Raw genomic sequence first — 19,052 nt, 5'->3', positions numbered from 1 at the left:
ACGTGACACGAAGAAAAATGGCGTCGATTGACCTGGGCGCCATGGCAAATCAGAACTCGAATTTTTCATCGGTAAGCAGTATAGATGTCGCATATTTTGTTATATACGACGTTTTTTGTTTAATGTACCTTACGGAAACATGTATGAAACATTAATGCGTAGAACCAACTCTTAAAAACGCAGGATTTCATTGTGTAGTAAACGTGTCTGACCGGCGTGGTCTTTACAAAAATGATCGCTTTTCATTCATACCGATACCAGTCCTTCTAGCGCAGTGGACTACCGTTTGTAGTAGAATCTCAGAGTCAAATGGAATAAATGAAATGAGGACAGGAATGCCAACAAGTGGCATTTTTTCTACATACTTTGATAGTGTGCATAACCGTTTTTTTTTTTCGGTCCGGATCCTTCGTTTACGAGAAAAAACGTCACCAGGACGTTTGTTGATATGAACATTTGTACGTTTACAGACAATAAAATATTGTAAACATATAGTCAAAGCATTAAGTTGATTCGGAAAAAAGAATTGATGGGGGAACATTAATGAACATTTTGTGGAGGTAACAGGCTATCCGTATTCAGTCATTTCGCCCCAAATTACCTCGACCGCGTCATTTCGTCCCGAAATCGACAGAAGCTTTATTACCGCTTATCAAAAAAATGTGTATTTCTTAAGCCAAAATAGCGTTTCTAACGAGTTTTGAATAGTTTCATGTTATAAATCACACATTTACTTGACCACAAATATAATCATCATTCTGATGGTATTTGTGCTATCAACTAAAATTTTATGGAGCAGAAAGCCATGCATTATTCCGTTTAAAACTGTCTAGGCGTTCAAGGGTTTGGAAAGCATTATCACTTTAACAGTATAGTTTTCACATGCATTATTTCACAGATGATGCTGTAATTGGTTTATTCTCAAGAATAGGGCCTAATGTTTCGTTTTTGTTTTAATATTACAACAGAGTGATGCACCAGCTTGGCCACAAGAGAATGGAGTGAAACAAGAGGTAATTATGAAAACTGTTCTATCAAAGTGATAAATATCGCATAAACATATATTGTAATCAGTTTTGACAATTATCCGATGAATATGTTTGAAAAAGAAAAAGAAGCAACACAATCGTTCATGTTAAGACTATTTGACATTTATGTAGATAAATAAAGGCCTCCAGGAAGACTTTAGATTTAAATTTATTCTTTTCGTTTCCTAGGGTACTGATCATTTTACGGTGAAGAAGATGAAGATGGATGATGGTAAGTTACAGCATATTACTTGGTCCTGCTACATAAAAAAGAAAATAGTTCTTCAAACAATTTTCTTCTTTATGTTGATGCAGGATTTGCATGATAGCAATGGTGGTCAGAACCATGGTACTGTTTTATTTTTTTTTTTTTTTTGTAAATTTGAAATTGTATTATATTTTCTCACTCCTGCTTAAGATTGGAGAAAGTAATGGTATGGTATCACTATGTCATCAATAAACTAGAGTTGTAGTCATTACCTCAGTTTACCTTTATAGATGTACACTGTGTTTTTCATATAAATCTGTTGGGGATTTTTTATTATTTTTTATCTAATTTTGGAATATATTTTTTATGCAGACTTTCATTTTGAAAATCAAAACCTATATACATGTATTTAGAATGAGCTCTTTTGAACAAAGTTAATGATTTCTAAGGTATATAAAAATTGGGAAGTTGTTATTTTTTGCCATTTTACGACTGAAAAGACTGTTTTCGAAAACTGTTGTTGAAGATGAAGAAAATTTTTTACAGGAAAAATTATTTATTATCGCTATTTATGCCAACATAAACTGCTATGAAATTCGGGTAGAAAAAAAAAACTCACTGATTAGGAATATTAACATTTCTCTCAAATTCTTGATGCCCTTGATGCATCCAAATATATGATTGATTGGTTGAATTTTGTTAATTCAAATTCGGAGTGAGTGGAGGGGGGCTAAAGTACCCTGCTTAGCTAAGTACTGTGTCGGTCTCAGCAAAATTATCATTATCATACTAATAAAGACTCGTTTTGTACCGTATTATCATTATGAAATTGATGATACATTTAAGAGACATGATAGACTATCACATTATTATGTAAACTAATCTTAAGTTTATGACTTCACATAGCATGGAAGTCATCTGATAATGATAGATTTCTTTGAAGGTGGTGAGAAGATTGAGCATTGGTGTATGAAGCATTAATAGCCTTGACGATTGAATGCATCTTATCTGATGGAAACACAAGACAGGATTTTGAATTGTTTTCCAGTGTAAAGGTGGCGGGGGGAGACAGTGTTAAATGTTGAATATGTTGTTGAAGATTCAAGTGAAAAAATTATATGTAATATGTATACTACCAAAATACCTTTTACAAATCTTTCAAAAATATGTAGTTTTCCTTAGCAATAAAAGTGTTGTTTTGCCGTTATAAAGGCATATGTTAAAGTAGATATAAAAACCATTACAGCAGAAATATGTGATTGGAAGATAAAAATGTCATAATATATTAGTATGACACAAAACTGAGGTCTGTAATGTTACCACTAGCTTTTGGAGTTCAGAGTGTTATCCAAGTAATTATACTGATATCATATTTATATATAGGTAGATATTTTTAGCAGAAAGGATGAGGACCCAGCAACTTTGAGATGGAAGTGTCATTTGGTGGGATTAGTGATAATTACAGTGATAGGATTTCTTTTGGAATGAATGGAAGTGTGCAAATTACCAAGTGAAATTTGGATTCTGGCATAGTTCTTGTTTAGAGTTACTGAGTAGACCATGTATAAAAAAAAATCAAAATGATGGAAAATTATCAAGAGGTTCAAAATAAATTTATAAGAAGAAAAGCAACATGGACAAGAGCTCTGCCTTCATTCCTGTAAATGAAAGTTTGTATACAAGGTGACCTGACCTGATTGGACATTGTGTTTCAGTTTAACATTTTTATTTTCTGAAATTGTGTATGATTACTGAATGTTAATCTTTGTGGTTATGGAAATATGTATGATATTTGTATATCTGTATTAGAATGTTTATTCTTGTCCATTTTGTCATTTGAACGGTATGAAAATAAAATTTGATGCGACACATACTGATCATTTTCTCTGCCTCTTTTGTATCTTTTCAGCAGTCGTACTTACTGAGTTGGAAATAAATCATTAGTTTATCAGTACACAGGACCACACCTCATTGACAGGGTTTTCAACCCAGCAGCTCCTGTTGATGTTGCATGGAAGAAAAAATGACAGTTTATTTGGATATTTTAAATTAGACTTTATGCTCTCTTTTTTTTTGACTCCTATACCTTTTACTAGAATTCCATTGTTAAATTGGTCATAAATTATAGGTTTCTGAAAACAAACTGAAGTTACTTTTATAAGCAAATAAATGTGTAAAGAGTAAATATATGATTGATGAATACATTAGAATTATTTGATGTCACTTTATAAATATACGCTGCCTGTGAGTTGATGCTGATATCAAAAAAAAAAAATGAACTGTTTAGGAAAGTATTTTTAAAATCATTAAATTGCGATAGACTATGGTTCCCCTCTGTTGTAACATATTTTTGTGGTGTTGTTTATTTACAAACTACCAGACCCGATAATCATGGAAGGTGTTTTTTCCTCTCTATGTATTTTCAGTCAACAACAAACCACACAGCAAGAGACTGTCTGCTAAAGATCCATAATACAGAGCTGGTGCAGAGTCATCCTCCACACTTATCTTGCTCCGAGATCGAAAACTTCCAAAATCAAAATTCTGCTTTTGTTTTTGTTTGTTTTTTAAAATTATTGATATCCCTCCCAGTAATTTTTTCTCTGTCTTTTTGTTTCCTTTCTCTCACTAGAATGAAATGTTCTAGTGGTTAAAAAAAAGAAATGAAAATAACATCTATTAAAAAATGAGGGTAATTTTAGTGTGCTTGAAAAGAAATGAGGAACTTTTGATCAATTTTCTTTCTTTCCAAAATAATTGCATATGATATGTATTACTCCTTCTTTCATTTTGCATGCGTGTTTATTTCATTATCATAACTATTGGTTTTAATTTTTCAATTTTTTTTTTTTATTTGCCAAAATCCTGCCCATCTCCAGCATTTTTCACTTGAATTTGTGAGAAAACTCTGTCTGAATTTGTTAGTGAATTTCTTTACTTGTAATTAAAAAAAAATCATTTGTTGATCTAAATACTTTGTAATGATCTTTTAACCTTGACCCAAAAACAAATAAAATGAATGCCTTGCTACTTTTCCAGTCTTTCTCCATGTTGAGCAACTAATGCCATGACATTGGTGTAACAAAAATGGTCTGATTTCCATTCCAGGAAGACTGGCTGACCGAAGTACTGAAGACACATTTGATTGGTTGATCAAATCGGATGTGACTGATCAAATCATTAAACAGAAATTTTTATATCGTAATTAAAGAAAAAACGCATGCTATTACATTTTCTATTACAATTTTGCTATTTCTAAAATGCCTGAAAGTATTTTCTGAAACAAGATGTCAGACTAAAACTGCCAATGATTGCAATGATAAAGAATGCATTCATTGCTTAAAAATCACTACCCTGAGTATGCGTTCTATTATAACATTAGATGATCGTCTGTTTCTGAACATCTTGTTTCTGAACATGTTTTTGGTCAGAAAACTTGCAAGAAATTTTTGTCTTTGGTAATGTTGAATAAGTCAGTTGACACATTATATAAGAGGTAACTGGATAAGATAATTGATTGCAAGAGAATACTAGCTGTATTTTAAAAAGTCTCATAGTCTGAAATTTTGCAAAAGTTGTAGTTCTCTCTACTTGTTTTTTCTTTACAGTCTTAATTTTGTAAGATCAATCGCATAGAATTTTGTTGACCAAAAAGAATTCTGAATTGGCTTTTAACCTGTGTCACATGCGTAGGATATTTTGTGAATATTCAAACTTGAGATTAACCAAAAGTATTTCGTTATTGATTCTTAGACACTGTTACTGGTATGTTAAAGACTTAATTTGATTTCAATATCGACCTTAATCAGTGAAGGAAAAAATGTACATAGCTTTTTTTCTATTTACAAAATTGAAAAGATTGTTTCACCCAATCTGAAAAAAATAGCTGAAGTAATTGATCTAAAAAAGTAAGAAAAATGCCCATGTACATTTTCTTTATTGATTGATTTCATTGTTGAGAAGGCTATGTGATGTCAGATATGGACAGATGTCATTTGTGAGCTGTCAGTTGGTATGAGAGCTGATTATAAGATACTAATTTACATTTCAGGATTTTTATGGCACTGTAAGCTTGCCAATATAAATAATCTTATTTTCGCATTATACATACTGTCAGTTATTTTTGTGGGATTTTTAATGCAAGTCCAGAAGACTAATTCCAAAATGTTTACGAGTCTTAATACTAAGATATTTTGTGGGTTCTCAAAATTTCAGTGACTCGAATAAAAAGCACATGTCCAGGACTCCAATATCCGAGTTAAAAAATCACTGAACTGTTCAATAGAGAAAGAGGATTCTGAAAAGGGTGTAACATGTAACATGCATACTAGCTGCTTGTTCTTTTGATCAATTGTAATATGATGAGAAAATAAGCACGCTTTTACGTTGGTGAGTTTAGAGTCACGACGAGACCTGAGCAGATCATCAAGAATGACATATTAATTAAAACTGTTTTATGATGTTACAGTCTTGATACTCACCCATGGTTTTCTTTCTTTTTCTTTCTGTGTGTTTCATGTAAAAAGTATCAAGCCAAAAATTGTGGTACCCTAGCTTATGTACATGCGCCGACCGAATGATATTAGTCGAGGGCTTGTTGCCATGAGCTCCTGCTCTCAGTCAAACATGGGGATGCTAGCGGTAAACATCGTTACAAACACGCATTATCCTATCATTGATGACATCTGTGTTGATAGCCTCTACCTGTCGTCATATACTGTGTATGGACACTGGTTTCAATATTGTGAATGTCCATTAATATGATTATCTATTTATAAATATACTTGTTTATTTTGAAAGGGATTTTAAGACAAATTATACCTGCAATAAAGCCAGTGTACTTGTCTTACTTTCTGATGAAAACCGTATGTAAGATTACAATGTTAAAATCTTGAGAAATATTGTTAAATCAAAGGTGATATAAAACTATTATAGGGACAGCAAATTGTATCTATTTCAAAAAAGAATTTATTTTATGATTTGATAGGACAATTTAAAGTTTGAAACATTTTTGCTGTGGAAACACTTGTATGTGTTAAAATCCCTTTATGCTTTGAATTATCAAATTTGATGATGATTGGTATAGAGTTCTGTCACTGTCACATCAAGACATTACAAGGTATTGCACAAAAGTGTGATGATCAGTTTTCTCATGGTAAACTCAGTGTTAGAAAGATTTGCATTTTTACCAGTAGTAAAAGTTTTTCCTGTTGTACAAGAGATATATTAAAAGTCAAATGTACCCATGAAAAATAAACAATACATGCTCCAAGCATGGGTTTGTCCCATGAAACCATGAAGGCACTAGGTAACAGAATATAATTAGTAAGTCCCAAATTGGGACAAATACTTATACAGAATACTCAACAGACATACCAGATGTGTAGTTGTACTCTGTGGTTTAAACCACAAAAAAAAAAAAAAAAAAATCAAATTTCCTTAATTTTTCTATATAGGCTATAGGTAGTTTAAGGCTTTCATTTAAAAAGATAGTTAATGTACCAGTACTTACTTTCTGTTTTTGACGATTTCAGAAGCTTGTGGGGAGGTTGGTCCTCAGCAAGCTGACCAGATTGGACCTCTAGTGGAGGGACCTGGTGCCAAGAGGGACCAGAAGCCATTCACATTACCCAAACTCTCATCCTCCCAGAATGAACTTATACAACGAGCGAAGAAATATGCTATGGAACAGAGTATTAAGAGCGTCCTGGTGAAGCAGACTATAGCCCATCAGCAGCAGGTACAGCAATAGTAATTTTCATCGAAGTAATTTGCAGAAAATTCACTCATGAATAAAAGTGATCTATTCTGGAATCTGGACTTAGGGCTGATTATAAGTGAAGTAAAAGCATCCCCGAAATGACACGCCCAAAAAGTTTTCACCTCCACATTCAACCATTCAGTGCTGATATATGATCATGTTCTGGAAAGTAGTTTTAAGTGGTTTATTTTCATATTTGACAGCAAATGCAGAATTTCCAGAACACGGTCCAGCGGCAACAGGCTTTGGCGTTGATGTGCAGGTAAGAAAAATATAGCATGATGAATTCTTGTTCATCAAAAACTTTGAAAAGTAATGGTTTAAAAAAAAAAAGGAAGATATTTGCAATTCATAGTTGATTTGGCTTGGTAAAACATCATAATTTTTATACTTCAAAAATGTTAATATATTTTATGACAACTTTGGAAAATTTATTAAATAATTGAAGATATCAAAAATTGTTCTGTTTGATGAATGATTATCCTTTGAAAATAAAAACAGAGGCATTTTCATTTTAGATAGTTTATGTGTTTCAGAGCTAAGAAGAAAGCTTTTTAAACCAGGAATGGAACAAACTTCTATTAAATATATCAGAAAGTTATTGAAAAACTTAATGATTAATGTTTGAATTTTCTTCCAAGTTTATGACAGAGATTTTTGTTACTGATACCGGATCTGCTGTTTGAAAATAACCATCAAAATATGGAGTACCATCCAGAACAGGACCAGACGCAGAATATCTTCTTCAGAAATCTCTGGTTCAAACTTGGTTATCTGTAATTGTTTATTGTGTGTATTGATTATTCCTTTTGTGATATATACACTTATATTACCTTATTTGTATTTACATCTCTTATTAAACCTTCTTTCTAATTCTTCCATTTTTGATAGAATCTATGTTGGCAGTATTAACTTTGAGATCAAAGAGGACACTATCAAGCAGGCATTCCTCCCATTTGGCCCCATCAAGAGCGTCAACCTTTCCTGGGATCCGGTCACCAACAAACACAAGGGCTTTGCCTTCATTGAGTATGAGATTCCAGAGGCAGCGCAGCTGGCACTGGAACAGATGAATGGGGTCATGATAGGAGGGAGGAATATCAAGGTAGTAAGTTCAGCTTATTTCTATTCTTATAAAAAGTATGAAATGTATTGATATGTGCACAAATAGACCTGTTTTATGTGTACAGCACTCAACCAGGAGAGATGGAGGTAAGGCTATCCCCACAGTCCCTATTCTAAAATCATGGGTAGTTTTCAAATTGTATTGAGAATTATAGGAATGATTGTTTTTTGACCTTCAATTCTACAGTTCTGTTTGCTGTTTGGAAATTATGGCCATCACCCTCAAGGAAAGTGATGGCATTCAATTCTCTTTATACTATAATTAGCAGGTGCAGCGATATAGGCTTGAGCCGATGTTCTACAGGTATCATTTGCTGTGGGACTGGACTATATGATAATGGAAAGTTGCCTCGGAAGAAATGGATGTTGTGTTTTAAAAACCAGGTTAAAGACGACAAATTGGTCATTTTGAAAATATATGTTGATGACTTTTACTGATGTGTAGAAGAAACAGGTCAAAAGGATTCTTTTGATAGTTAATTCTGTTTAGAATAACGATTACAACAGCGGTAGTATTGATGAAATAGTTATGTAATATGTGAATTTTTGATAAGGAAAACTCATAGAATGAATATATAGAGGGATGAGGTTTGGATGGAATTAGAGAGTTAAGTTTGTGATTCATGAAATGCTGCAGATTTATGTAAAACATGTAGATAATTGCTGAATATAGATTTCAATTTATTCCTTTTCTGCAAGAATTCTAACTGATAAAACTGATAATTTTTATTTCAATTTCTTGAAACCTTGACATAAATTGTAAGTAATCGATTGATGTTGTCCTGGAATATTTTTTAAATGGATATAAAAATTAACTTGATTGTTCATTTAAAGATCCTGTGACCTGTTTCTTCAGAGAGCAATCTCACACACAAAGGGTCCTGACATGAACTCTCTTTTCAGGTTGGACGTCCGAGTAATATGCCACAAGCTCAACCTATTATTGAGCAGCTTGCTGAAGAGGCCAAAAACTACAATCGTATTTACATAGCATCCATCCATACAGACCTCACAGAGGGAGATATCAAAAGGTGTGTAATGGTGCTCAGTTCAAATAGATGTGTATGTTTGGATACATAAGCAAAATAATGTATGCTCTGAATTACAAAATTATTAAAGTATCAATTGACCCCAGGACTCCGGGTTTTGTTTAGGGGTACTTACTGCCAATAGAGTTTAATTGATAATTTGCTTAGAAGTAACAGGAAGGAAACTGAATCATGGATAGAAGTGATTTGTTTTAGAGTCGAGGGGTTGAAGTAGAAATTGATCAAAATTTGACTTAAATTTACCTTTGATAATGTCCAGGCCCATTTGTTTAACAAGGAACTGAACTTCTACATTTGGTGTTATATTTTAAATTAAGGTAATTTTTGTTTTTATTTTCAGTGTCTTTGAAGCTTTTGGTAAAATTGTGTCTTGTAAAATCATCTCGGACAATCCAAAAGGAGGAAAACACAAGTAAGTTTGGTTTTACAGAGAATTTCGTTGTTGTACGACTGTATTGAAATGATTGTTGAGGGAACCTTTTACATTGCCATGTGATTATCAGATGTTACTGTACACATTTCTCTGATTGATGTCATGTATATGAAAATGAAGAATTGTTATGCAAATCAATTGTTGTTATTGTATCTTTCGCAAGATGTTTAATGTTTTTCCTTTTTGTTTTGTAGGAAATACTAATGCTTTAGATTTAAGGCATTGTTTGGGAAGGCCTATTGTCAGCTTAATGACAAAAGGGTTTTCTGAGAAATTGCACTCTTCGACTTTTACTGCAGATGAGACTAAAATTTACATAATGTACTGATTCTATTAATTGTCCATTTGACTTTGGAGAAAAAATTTAGCAGTAGCAATGATCATTTCTGAGTGACAAATAATAGAAATAGACAAAAAAACAAGCACATTTACATAACTTCTAAACTTTAATCTATATTTCACTTCTTTGTTTTCTGTCTAGCTTAAATGTTGGGTTGTTCAATAGATGATATAAATGATCAAATATTTTTTGTAGAAAAATACTTTTTTAAGGGTGGGTGGTTAACAGTGATCTAAAGGTGAGGTTGGTGGTGAAGAACCTGTTTATATAAACATGGACAATTGAGAGAATCAGTAAAAAGTACACTTCACAGATTAGTCTCTTAAAATCTTGTTGTTTGAGTGACTCTTTAAGAGACCAGATTCATTGATATGTTAAGCCTAAACAGTCAAATTGTCAAATTATTATGGATCTTGTTGTACATATTAGATATTTCCCAGGAAATACTTTCAGATTGCGGTATCACTGAATTAACATGCCACGGTTCAACATTGTATGGAGCCTGGACTTGTGAGGGTATTTGTAATGAGAATTCTGACAATGCGATGATAGCCTCCTTGATAATGTGTTAATACACTGACACTCGCAATGCATCAAATGTATGCTGCATGGAAGTGTATTACATACAGTTGAACACTAAACTATCTCTTAATCAGTGACCAATTGATTGCAGTTAAAACCTAATCTAAGTACCCAATAAAGTACTTAATAACTAGTCCTTTTGGTATAAAAATAGTGATATCACAATATCATCTAACAAATTATACAACGCCTACTTCAAACAAAAGCTGAAAGTACAGAAATATTGCATGTGAATTGTCAAATCTCCCATTGATTCACACTGTAATATTTAGTGTAGTAGTTTTTTTTTTATCATACACACCTTTATTTTAAAGCTAGGAGTGTTACCTTGAGGATATCTCGGATTAGGTACATTGATTTGGACTTTGAAAACAATTTAACTAGTCCCTTGTAATATCAACCCAAAATGTTGAAGTGTTTTTTTACCCTGATGTACTTGTATTATATAATTTTTTCCTTTTTGCCTTTTTATGGCATATCTCATTTCAGTCCATCCATCCGTCTGTTGGTTCTTCACAAACATGATTCCTGAGAGATAAAACTAAGAACAGAACCACTTTGAAAGCTGTTGGGAAGCAAATTTCACATTCAGATTTTTGAAACTATTAACACTATGAAATGACACTTTGACTACATTGCAATGAGGGACCAAAAAATTCTTTGTTTGCTCATGAAGCAATTTTAGGATGGTTATCTTTAAAATTCAGAACCACTGAATTGGGTAAAGAGTAAAGACATGGAGAGAACTTGCTAAAATTCATTTAATTTCAAATATGTTTGATAGATTTGACCTGAGACAGACTTGTCTATACTGATTAATCAGAGCAGTATTTTCCACATATCTTAGAATGTTCTAGTACATTGATATAAAACGTTTGATTACGTGACTGTTTCAGGGGCTATGGCTTTATAGAATATGAAACATCTCAAGCAGCCTTGGATGGAGTGACCTCTATGAACTTGTTTGACCTTGGAGGTCAATATCTACGCGTTGGGAAGGTAAGAATTCTAGATGACTGAAAATGCAACTTTTTAATACCGCTCCTAGCCAAGATCCTTTGTGTTCAGATAAAGCTTGAAAAGTTTTTACATTACCAGGTTTTATTGATATTCATGTTGTGAAATGTGTGTGTTCACATGTAAATATTTTCACATTTGGTTAATCTAATTTTCACTTCAGCATTATAATGACATGACGTCACAACTGACATATGATTTACTGTTGCTGTGATCATTCTCTCCAAAATTAACTTTTAATCTGTTACAGATATCAAGTCTTTTCTTGGCTTAACTAAAGCACTCTTTGTTTATTCAAAAAATACTTAAACAATAAATGTAAACATCTCCATTGTTTCTTGAACATTTTTAAATATTAGCTTTGTAAACTGGAGGCTTTGTTCTATTATAGGCAATCACCCCTCCGGATGCTCTTCAACCAGCTTCAGGACCAGGCAGCCTTCCTACAGCAGCTGCCGTAGCAGCAGCTGCAGTGACAGCAAAAATTACTGCAATGGATGCTCAACAACAAATTAGTCAAGTACTTGTACGTATTTCTTGCTCTTTGTTCTTGACTGCTACATGAAAGCAATTCAAGTCAAATTGTGATTAGATGTGATTAGATAAGAAACTTTTGATCCAAAAGCTGTTATTTTTTTTCCTTTTCCATAAAAACACATATCTAGTCCTTGGGTAAAAACCTTGTGTAACTAACAAGAAAATTTTACTATTTGCAGGCACCTCCAGGAGTAGCAACGCCTACTGGCCTTGGCACAAAGACTCCCGAGCGGGTAGTGCCGGAACCAGGTGTGGTAGAACCTACTACTCTTCACGGAGGTGGAATGCCGATGGGTGTAGCTGCACCTGCAATCCCACCTCCTGGTGTTGTGAATCCAGTACCTGGTATGTATTCTTCAATTGAAAAAATAAAGGGGCTCATTTGAATAAATGTAAAGATATATGTGTTTCATATCCATTAATGTTAGATAGAAGAGTGACTGGTTTATGTTTACATGACATAATCACAAGATTTTTCTTTCCTCAGGAGGTGGCAATATCCAGATACCCCAGGTGTCAGGTCCCCCATTACAGATTCCACTTCCTCCTGGGGCACTCAGTCAGTTCCCTGCACAGGCTACCAAGGAGGAGGAGAAGAAGAAAAAACCATCAGAGGAGGATGTGGCTCAGACTCTCGACCAACAGGAGAACATGAAGATTAGTGGCAGCAATGCCAGGCATATGGTCATGCAGAAATTGATGCGCAAATCAGATGTGAGTGAAGCCAAAATTTCTTTGTTTCTAATCTCACAAATCAGATGTGAATGAGGCCAAAACATGAACCAGTATGTTTGTTGTCTTCCTGATAGATACAAGTTAAGATGAAAATAAATATATTTTTATGTCTACCTCTCTAAAACATGGTCTTTGAATAGTTTTAAGCTATTATTTTATGAATTTATATCAGTTTGAATGTCAATACACACAATATTCACCTGATGACGAAGTTTGATCTTGTAATTTCAGTATCGAGTAATGGCATTACGAAACATGGTTGGACCAGAGGATTTAGATGATGAACTAGAAAATGAAGTGACAGACGAATGTGGGAAATATGGTGTTGTGAATCGTGTCATTATTTATCAGGAAAAACAGAGTGAAGCAGAAGATGCAGAAATAATTGTTAAAATATTTGTGGAATTTTCAAATCAAAATGGTAAGTTGCACTTATATTTGGGTCTGAAATACTGAAACTACTTTGTCGTTTCATTGGTTGGGTATGAAATTCAAGATATTAAAAAAAAAAAAAAAAAAAAAAGTCGCACTTAAATTTGGGTCTGAAATACTGAAACTACTTTGTCGTTTCATTGGTTGGGTATGAAATTCAAGATATTAAAAAAAAAAAAAAAGAAAAGTCGCACTTAAATTTGGGTCTGAAATACTGAAACTACTTTGTCGTTTCATTGGTTGGGTATGAAATTCAAGATATTAAAAAAAAAAAAAAAAGAAAAGAAGTAATTTTCCCTTTTTGTTTATGCTTTAGAGCATGTTTTTGTGAGTTTGTAATTAATGTATATAATTGTCACATATACTTCTATTACATGAAGAAAAAAATTTTTTGGTCACCAACTATGTCAATCAGTTTTCTTGAATGTTGTAAATAGTTGGTAATATACTTAACTTTACAAATATTACTTTGGTGTCAGTGTTGTAAATTTACAAATACTTCAATGGCATTTCAACTAATCATGCTTCTTAAAAAGACATTCTCTGGTCTAAAGCTAATTACAAGCAGATTTCATGAAAACCAGGGAGTCAGATGTTTTGAATTTTAAGAATTCTTAAGCTACATCTATGATTTCTGTTTTTCAGAGGTGGAAAAGGCGTGCCAGGCATTAAATGGACGATTTTTTGGTGGTCGCATTGTCACAGCAGAAAAATATGACCCAGACATGTTCAATGCGAATGATCTCTCAGGATGAGTGCATAATATTGCTATAATATTGATAGAAACTCTTTAGTAAGAATCCATAACCTGCCAGGATTTGTTAAGGTCCATGACAATGGGATGGAACAGGGCACACAAAGCCAGGAGAAGAGATGTGAGAAGAAGACAGTATCTACAAAATGTATACACTCCAATCTCGCACAGACCCATAGCTTCCTGGCTCTGTGCCAGATACACACAAAGAAGTCAGCATGTCCATTGTAGACAAAATTGATTCCAGATGGTATGATGTTGAGCAGGCATACAAATAAAACTAACATATCCCTGAAGATCTTGCCTGTTCTGCACAGTAGTCTCTATACAAACAGTGGACATTGCCATGCAGATTCTGGGCGAGAACAACTTGCCTCCAATAGGCAAAGGCCATGGATGAGTTGTAGGTCAGTTGAAGAACTGACAACTGACACACAAAGTGCTTGTAGGATCAATCAAGTGTGTTGGTATGCGCAAGTCATTCGGGTAGTGACCGTGGCTATCCAAATGACAAGGACACCGGTGTGTTGATGATCGAAACTCTAACTAGTGTTGGCTAGTATCCTGTTTCTAGAATGAAAGATGTGTGCTGTAAATCACTTCAGTTTTAATTCATTGATACTTTCCTGCTCTTTCTTGAAAATCAAGCGAATCAAAATACTTCAGAAAAACTTGTCAGCAAAAACACCATACTCTTCTTGAACATATCAATGTTTAATACATGGTAACTCGTTGATATTCAGTCAGTAACTCCTTCACAATTTACAAAAGATCCCAAATCATATGAACTGAATTAAAACATTTTATCGATATACTTGCTCAAATTAAGATTTACATTATATGTATATTGAATTTGGTAAACAGACTACTACCTTTAAATATTAGCAAGGAAATTGATGCTATCAGTACTTTACATGAAGGAATTATCTAGCTTTAAGTATAAATGATTGACAGTAGTAAGTACCTTCTTAAAGCAAGTTAATTTAATTTCTTGAATGAATCTGGATAAGTGAATTCCAAAAATAGAGGAGAGGTGTTAAGTAAAGAATGTATCCTAATAAGTTTTTGGAAATCAGTGGGATTGTATTTCTCTAAGGCATATAGGAGCTATTACTTTATCCATGGAAGTGATGTTCGAGTTTTACTTTCAATTCTCAAAATGAACATAAATGTGCAGTCTAAGGTCTAATACAAATAAATTTTCATTCTTTAAATTTTAAAGATTGATATGTTGCCAAAGTTTCTAGATTGTAGTGATTACTTTATGAAGATTTTAAATTGGTTGATTACTACATAATGTATTAAACATTTCTTAAATCATTTTCATCTTCATCATAAAAGAATGTGGATGTGAATGGGATATGAATGTGTGAAGATGATATGGTACAAGATGACTTGACTGGTAACCAGTAAATATTTCTCATTGTTGTGTGTGACACATTTAGTGACATTGATGTATTCTCTACCATTTCATCCAACTCCACATCAATGCATTTGTTTTGGTACAAGTGAATATTTTTATTGTGTCATTTGTTTTCATCAATGCATTTGTTTTTGTACAATTGTACACTTTGATCATGTAGTTTTGTTTTCGCTTGGTCACAGAAAGAATGATAAAACCTGTTGTTAATAATGTTATGTGGTACATTTTAAAATATAGTTGAACAAAATTTTTTAAAAAGACTGAAAGGCAACCGAGTCCTATTTTCATGCTTCGCTACAAAACCAAAATGAATTTTGATGACAGGCTAGTTTATGTGTGATAACACTATTTCACTGTTTGGAATATTTTAAATTTTTTGTATAGATGACTGTAGCCTCTAAATCAGTTATATATATTTCAAGTTTATCATTTTATTGAAACCTCAGAACATTTAATTCAAAAACAAAAAGAGAACAAATTCAATTGGTGCAATAATGTGTTCTGATCAGCTCCAAATTGGCGATTATTTTAAAAGCACCTATATAGTGTTTTTCAGTATGTATGCCCCTGTCATTTATGGAGACACATTAAGAGTTGTCTATGTCTCGCACGTCCATTGCCAAATCACTGAAATCACTAAATTTGGATTTTGATAAAATGTATTAAAACCAAGACAATCTACAACAAAACTTTTGATGAGTGTATAACAGATTCGATTGTCAATGCTTATATAAATATTTTGAACAATGATACTTATTTGCCTAGAGTGAGGGCATTTGTCTTTAGATGTTTTTTTTTTAACTTAACTTAAACATTATCATTATTAACAAAAATTGTTTTTAAATTAGCAGAGGTTAACCAGTCGCATTTCCCTTCAGAGACTTGAAATAAATGGTATATCATTCTCATAAATGCCATAAAGAAATTGTATCACCTGTGTGGTGGTTTTCATGTGTCATTGAAACTGATATTGTCTGTTATATACCTGCATTTTCCGCAAGGATAAATGTAAGAATTTGTTACTTAATAAAACAAAATATGATTGTTTTTACTTCTTATGTTTTGTTGTTTTAGTTAAAAATAGCTGTTATAGCAAGATATAAAGTTTTCATAGTAAGATACTTGTGTTCTACCTAAGGAAAATATGTGTCAAGATGTTATTATTTATCTGGAGACATCAAGGTTTATTAAGTGCCTGTGTCATTGACTGGTAGCTCCAGTAATTTTTTAAACAGCATTAGTGTTCTTGAATTACTGGATGGATCTCTCAAATTTTATGTGTAGGTTCCCTTTGGTCCTTAGTTGTGCCCTTTTGAATTGGGACTGATTAGAAACTCAAAATGGCTTACTGGCAGCTGTCTTGGATTTTGTCAAAGAAAGTTTTGTTTTCTCTATTTCTTTAAATACTGGATCAATCTTGATCAAATTCCACATGAGACTGACATGCAGCCATCTTGGATTTAAACAATGAAAGAATATTATCACTATTGCTTTCAAGGAGAAAAAAAAGGTAAATATTCATTTTTTAAAGAACAAAAAGTGAAGAATTATTAGTGACATGATCTCATTAGGCTCTTAGGTTTTCCATAAATGAAATTATGCTTTGGCGATCCATTTGCAGTAACCTCGACCTCGGACATTACAGCACCTGAAGTGCTGGGCTGCAGAGTTGTAGTAAAGGTTGGAATAGGCCACCCACATGTTACATGAACACTAGCTAAACTGGTGAAATTGGAAACCATCCCTCTTGATGTCTGATCCCCTGACTAATGCTGATGAAGTGATAACTGTATATTGCATGAATGCACAAAAACTAGACTGGAGTCATGACTTTTAATATCACATTTGTTTACCAACACTCTTTTTCTCACCTGTCTTTTTCATTCTTTTTAACCTTGCATTCGTAATATATGAATCCTATTGAAACATATTTTATAGTCACAGTTAAAATATATTAATCTGAATCAGGTTCTTGTTCTCCAAATTTGGACTTTTCAAAAGTGTCAAGCTGATTTAAAACATCTGAAGGATCTTCTTCTATCACACCATCATCGGTTTCCTCAGACTTGCCAATAAATGCGTCAGGTATCTTTCGCTTACGCCCAATGAAGTCTCTTGAAATACTCTCTCTCTGCAAATAAAACATACAAGATTGACAAGGAGCAGATGATCAACTTTGTTGATAACATGTTGTAGTTGATACACAATTTGACATTGAATATATTAGCAAAATGAGAATTTGAAAATGTTCATGATCCCAAACTTAATTCTTCTTGCCAAACATAATAAAGTGGAATGGTTGCAGGTATCATTTGATATCATCTGTCATTTGAAGCCTATAATAACTGATACATTCATCCAGTGTTCAAATATACAAATGGGGTGAAATGTTAGTCACAGATATGTAAATTTATACAAGCAAGAATTTTATGAACAAAAAATAAATTAACTACGGAAAACTACCTTTATTCTTTCTGCTCGGCGTTTTTCTATCATAGAACGATCTTCCTCTCTAGCTTCTGCAAATTTCTGGACTCTTGAAAAGTGTTCTAATTGTTCCAGAGTTCTCACTCTTACAAAGAAATCATTTAATTCTGAAACAGAATGAAAACAACACTTTAGTATTTCAATCGATGACTTCACTTAAAAAAGAGACTCCATCACTTATCGCAGATTTTTAGTCATCTGGTACGTTATGCTTTTGTATACATGTATATATTATGGTATGTACAGTCAATTACTTATTTCCATACCTGGCTTTTCTTCTGGTATATTGTGAGCATATGACAAACCTGTAATAAAGAAAAAGAATAACTTAGAATAACATGTATGGGATATATAATCAGTTTCTTTGAATGTCAAAAAATTACCAGTACGGTAGTGACCAGTTCTCGAGCCGATCACATCATCAGTAGAAAATACATGTAGGTGCACTATAACTCATATTTAAAAACGCAAACAATGTAATATGAATGAGTAAATGAATGTCCAGTCTGTCCTGGGACTGCAATTTTATTTTTTCATCGGTAATAATCCGTTGTGTGCAAAATTACAAATTGTGTGTGATAAGAGTCTGAATATTTTTGTGAGTAAAAATTCTGGGCACACTGATTTTACCATGAGATCCAGGTGGAGCTACTTTGAGTCGCTGTTTTATGTCACTGGATACAAGGCGAGACTCTGCTGGTGGTTCTAACTGTACAGACTGCCAGAATGTCTTAGCGTAGTTTATATCCTCCTCCGAAGAGCCTGAAAATATAACACTGTCTGTGTTCTTCGACAAATCTACTGCAACCGCCATTTTGCGTTGCTACAGCCGCAAAGGCAAGACTAAATTCCGAAACGTATCGCACCTGCACTACTTCCGGAATCCGGATATTTTAAAAATAGTTTCAAAAAATAGTCACCCTAAGGAATTTACACTTCCATCGATATTCATACAGCAAGATAAAAAAAGCAAAAGCAACCAGGAAAACGTGATTTTAATCAGAGGAAAATCAAAACCTAAAAGTACACTGTATCATTAAAAATATTGGTAAGAATACACTATTTCCTTACACTATTCACAATGAAATATTAGCTTATATGGTTGAAATATAAGTGATATTTCACAGATTGAAAATATCAA

The 19,052-nt window shown here is 33.1% G+C and overlaps 2 protein-coding genes across 6 annotated transcripts; one reads left to right on the top strand and one right to left on the bottom strand.

Moving 5' to 3' along the window:
• Positions 1-11: 11 nt before the first annotated feature.
• On the top strand, positions 12-16,471 carry LOC132555173 (poly(U)-binding-splicing factor PUF60-like). Of its 5 annotated transcripts, none has more exons than XM_060219522.1 (14): positions 12-71; positions 969-1,013; positions 1,218-1,260; positions 6,771-6,976; positions 7,201-7,259; positions 7,889-8,102; positions 9,026-9,153; positions 9,512-9,583; positions 11,423-11,525; positions 11,935-12,069; positions 12,260-12,425; positions 12,568-12,794; positions 13,047-13,236; positions 13,893-16,471. In XM_060219522.1, exons 1-14 carry the CDS (start codon positions 18-20, stop codon positions 14,000-14,002), a joined length of 1,752 nt encoding a protein of 583 aa, XP_060075505.1. In that variant the 5' UTR covers positions 12-17; the 3' UTR covers positions 14,003-16,471. The 5 variants fall into 5 exon arrangements, with proteins under 5 accessions (XP_060075505.1, XP_060075504.1, XP_060075506.1 ...); XM_060219521.1 differs by having other exon boundaries at positions 7,889-8,105; XM_060219523.1 differs by having other exon boundaries at positions 60-71; positions 966-1,013; positions 7,889-8,105.
• An 817-nt stretch (positions 16,472-17,288) lies between these two features.
• LOC132555189 (cilia- and flagella-associated protein HOATZ-like) lies at positions 17,289-18,725 on the bottom strand. The gene is made up of 4 exons (XM_060219543.1): positions 18,542-18,725; positions 18,178-18,216; positions 17,888-18,018; positions 17,289-17,555 (listed from the first exon to the last, which is right to left on the bottom strand). The coding sequence occupies exons 1-4, from the start codon at positions 18,723-18,725 to the stop codon at positions 17,379-17,381; spliced, it is 531 nt and encodes a 176-aa protein (XP_060075526.1). The 3' UTR covers positions 17,289-17,378.
• Positions 18,726-19,052: the final 327 nt, after the last annotated feature.

This window comes from Ylistrum balloti, unplaced genomic scaffold (assembly GCF_031769215.1).
Source record: "Ylistrum balloti isolate Yb309-2 unplaced genomic scaffold, AGI_CSIRO_Ybal_v1 Utg370458, whole genome shotgun sequence".
Lineage (NCBI taxonomy): Eukaryota > Metazoa > Mollusca > Bivalvia > Pectinida > Pectinidae > Ylistrum > Ylistrum balloti.
This window is presented reverse-complemented; position numbering and strand designations above follow the sequence as displayed.

Excerpts from the sequence above, each read along its gene's own strand:
- LOC132555173 (XM_060219521.1), top strand. The coding sequence starts at position 18 with ATGGCGTCGATTGACCTGGGCGCCATGGCAAATCAGAACTCGAATTTT. Across the intron at positions 9,154-9,511 it reads ACAGAGGGAGATATCAAAAG|TGTCTTTGAAGCTTTTGGTA; the intron begins GTGTGTAATGGT and ends TTTTATTTTCAG. Across the intron at positions 12,795-13,046 it reads AATTGATGCGCAAATCAGAT|TATCGAGTAATGGCATTACG; the intron begins GTGAGTGAAGCC and ends TTGTAATTTCAG.
- LOC132555189 (XM_060219543.1), bottom strand. The coding sequence starts at position 18,725 with ATGGCGGTTGCAGTAGATTTGTCGAAGAACACAGACAGTGTTATATTT. Across the intron at positions 18,217-18,541 it reads AGCTCCACCTGGATCTCATG|GTTTGTCATATGCTCACAAT; the intron begins GTAAAATCAGTG and ends TCTTTATTACAG. Across the intron at positions 18,019-18,177 it reads TATACCAGAAGAAAAGCCAG|AATTAAATGATTTCTTTGTA; the intron begins GTATGGAAATAA and ends ATTCTGTTTCAG.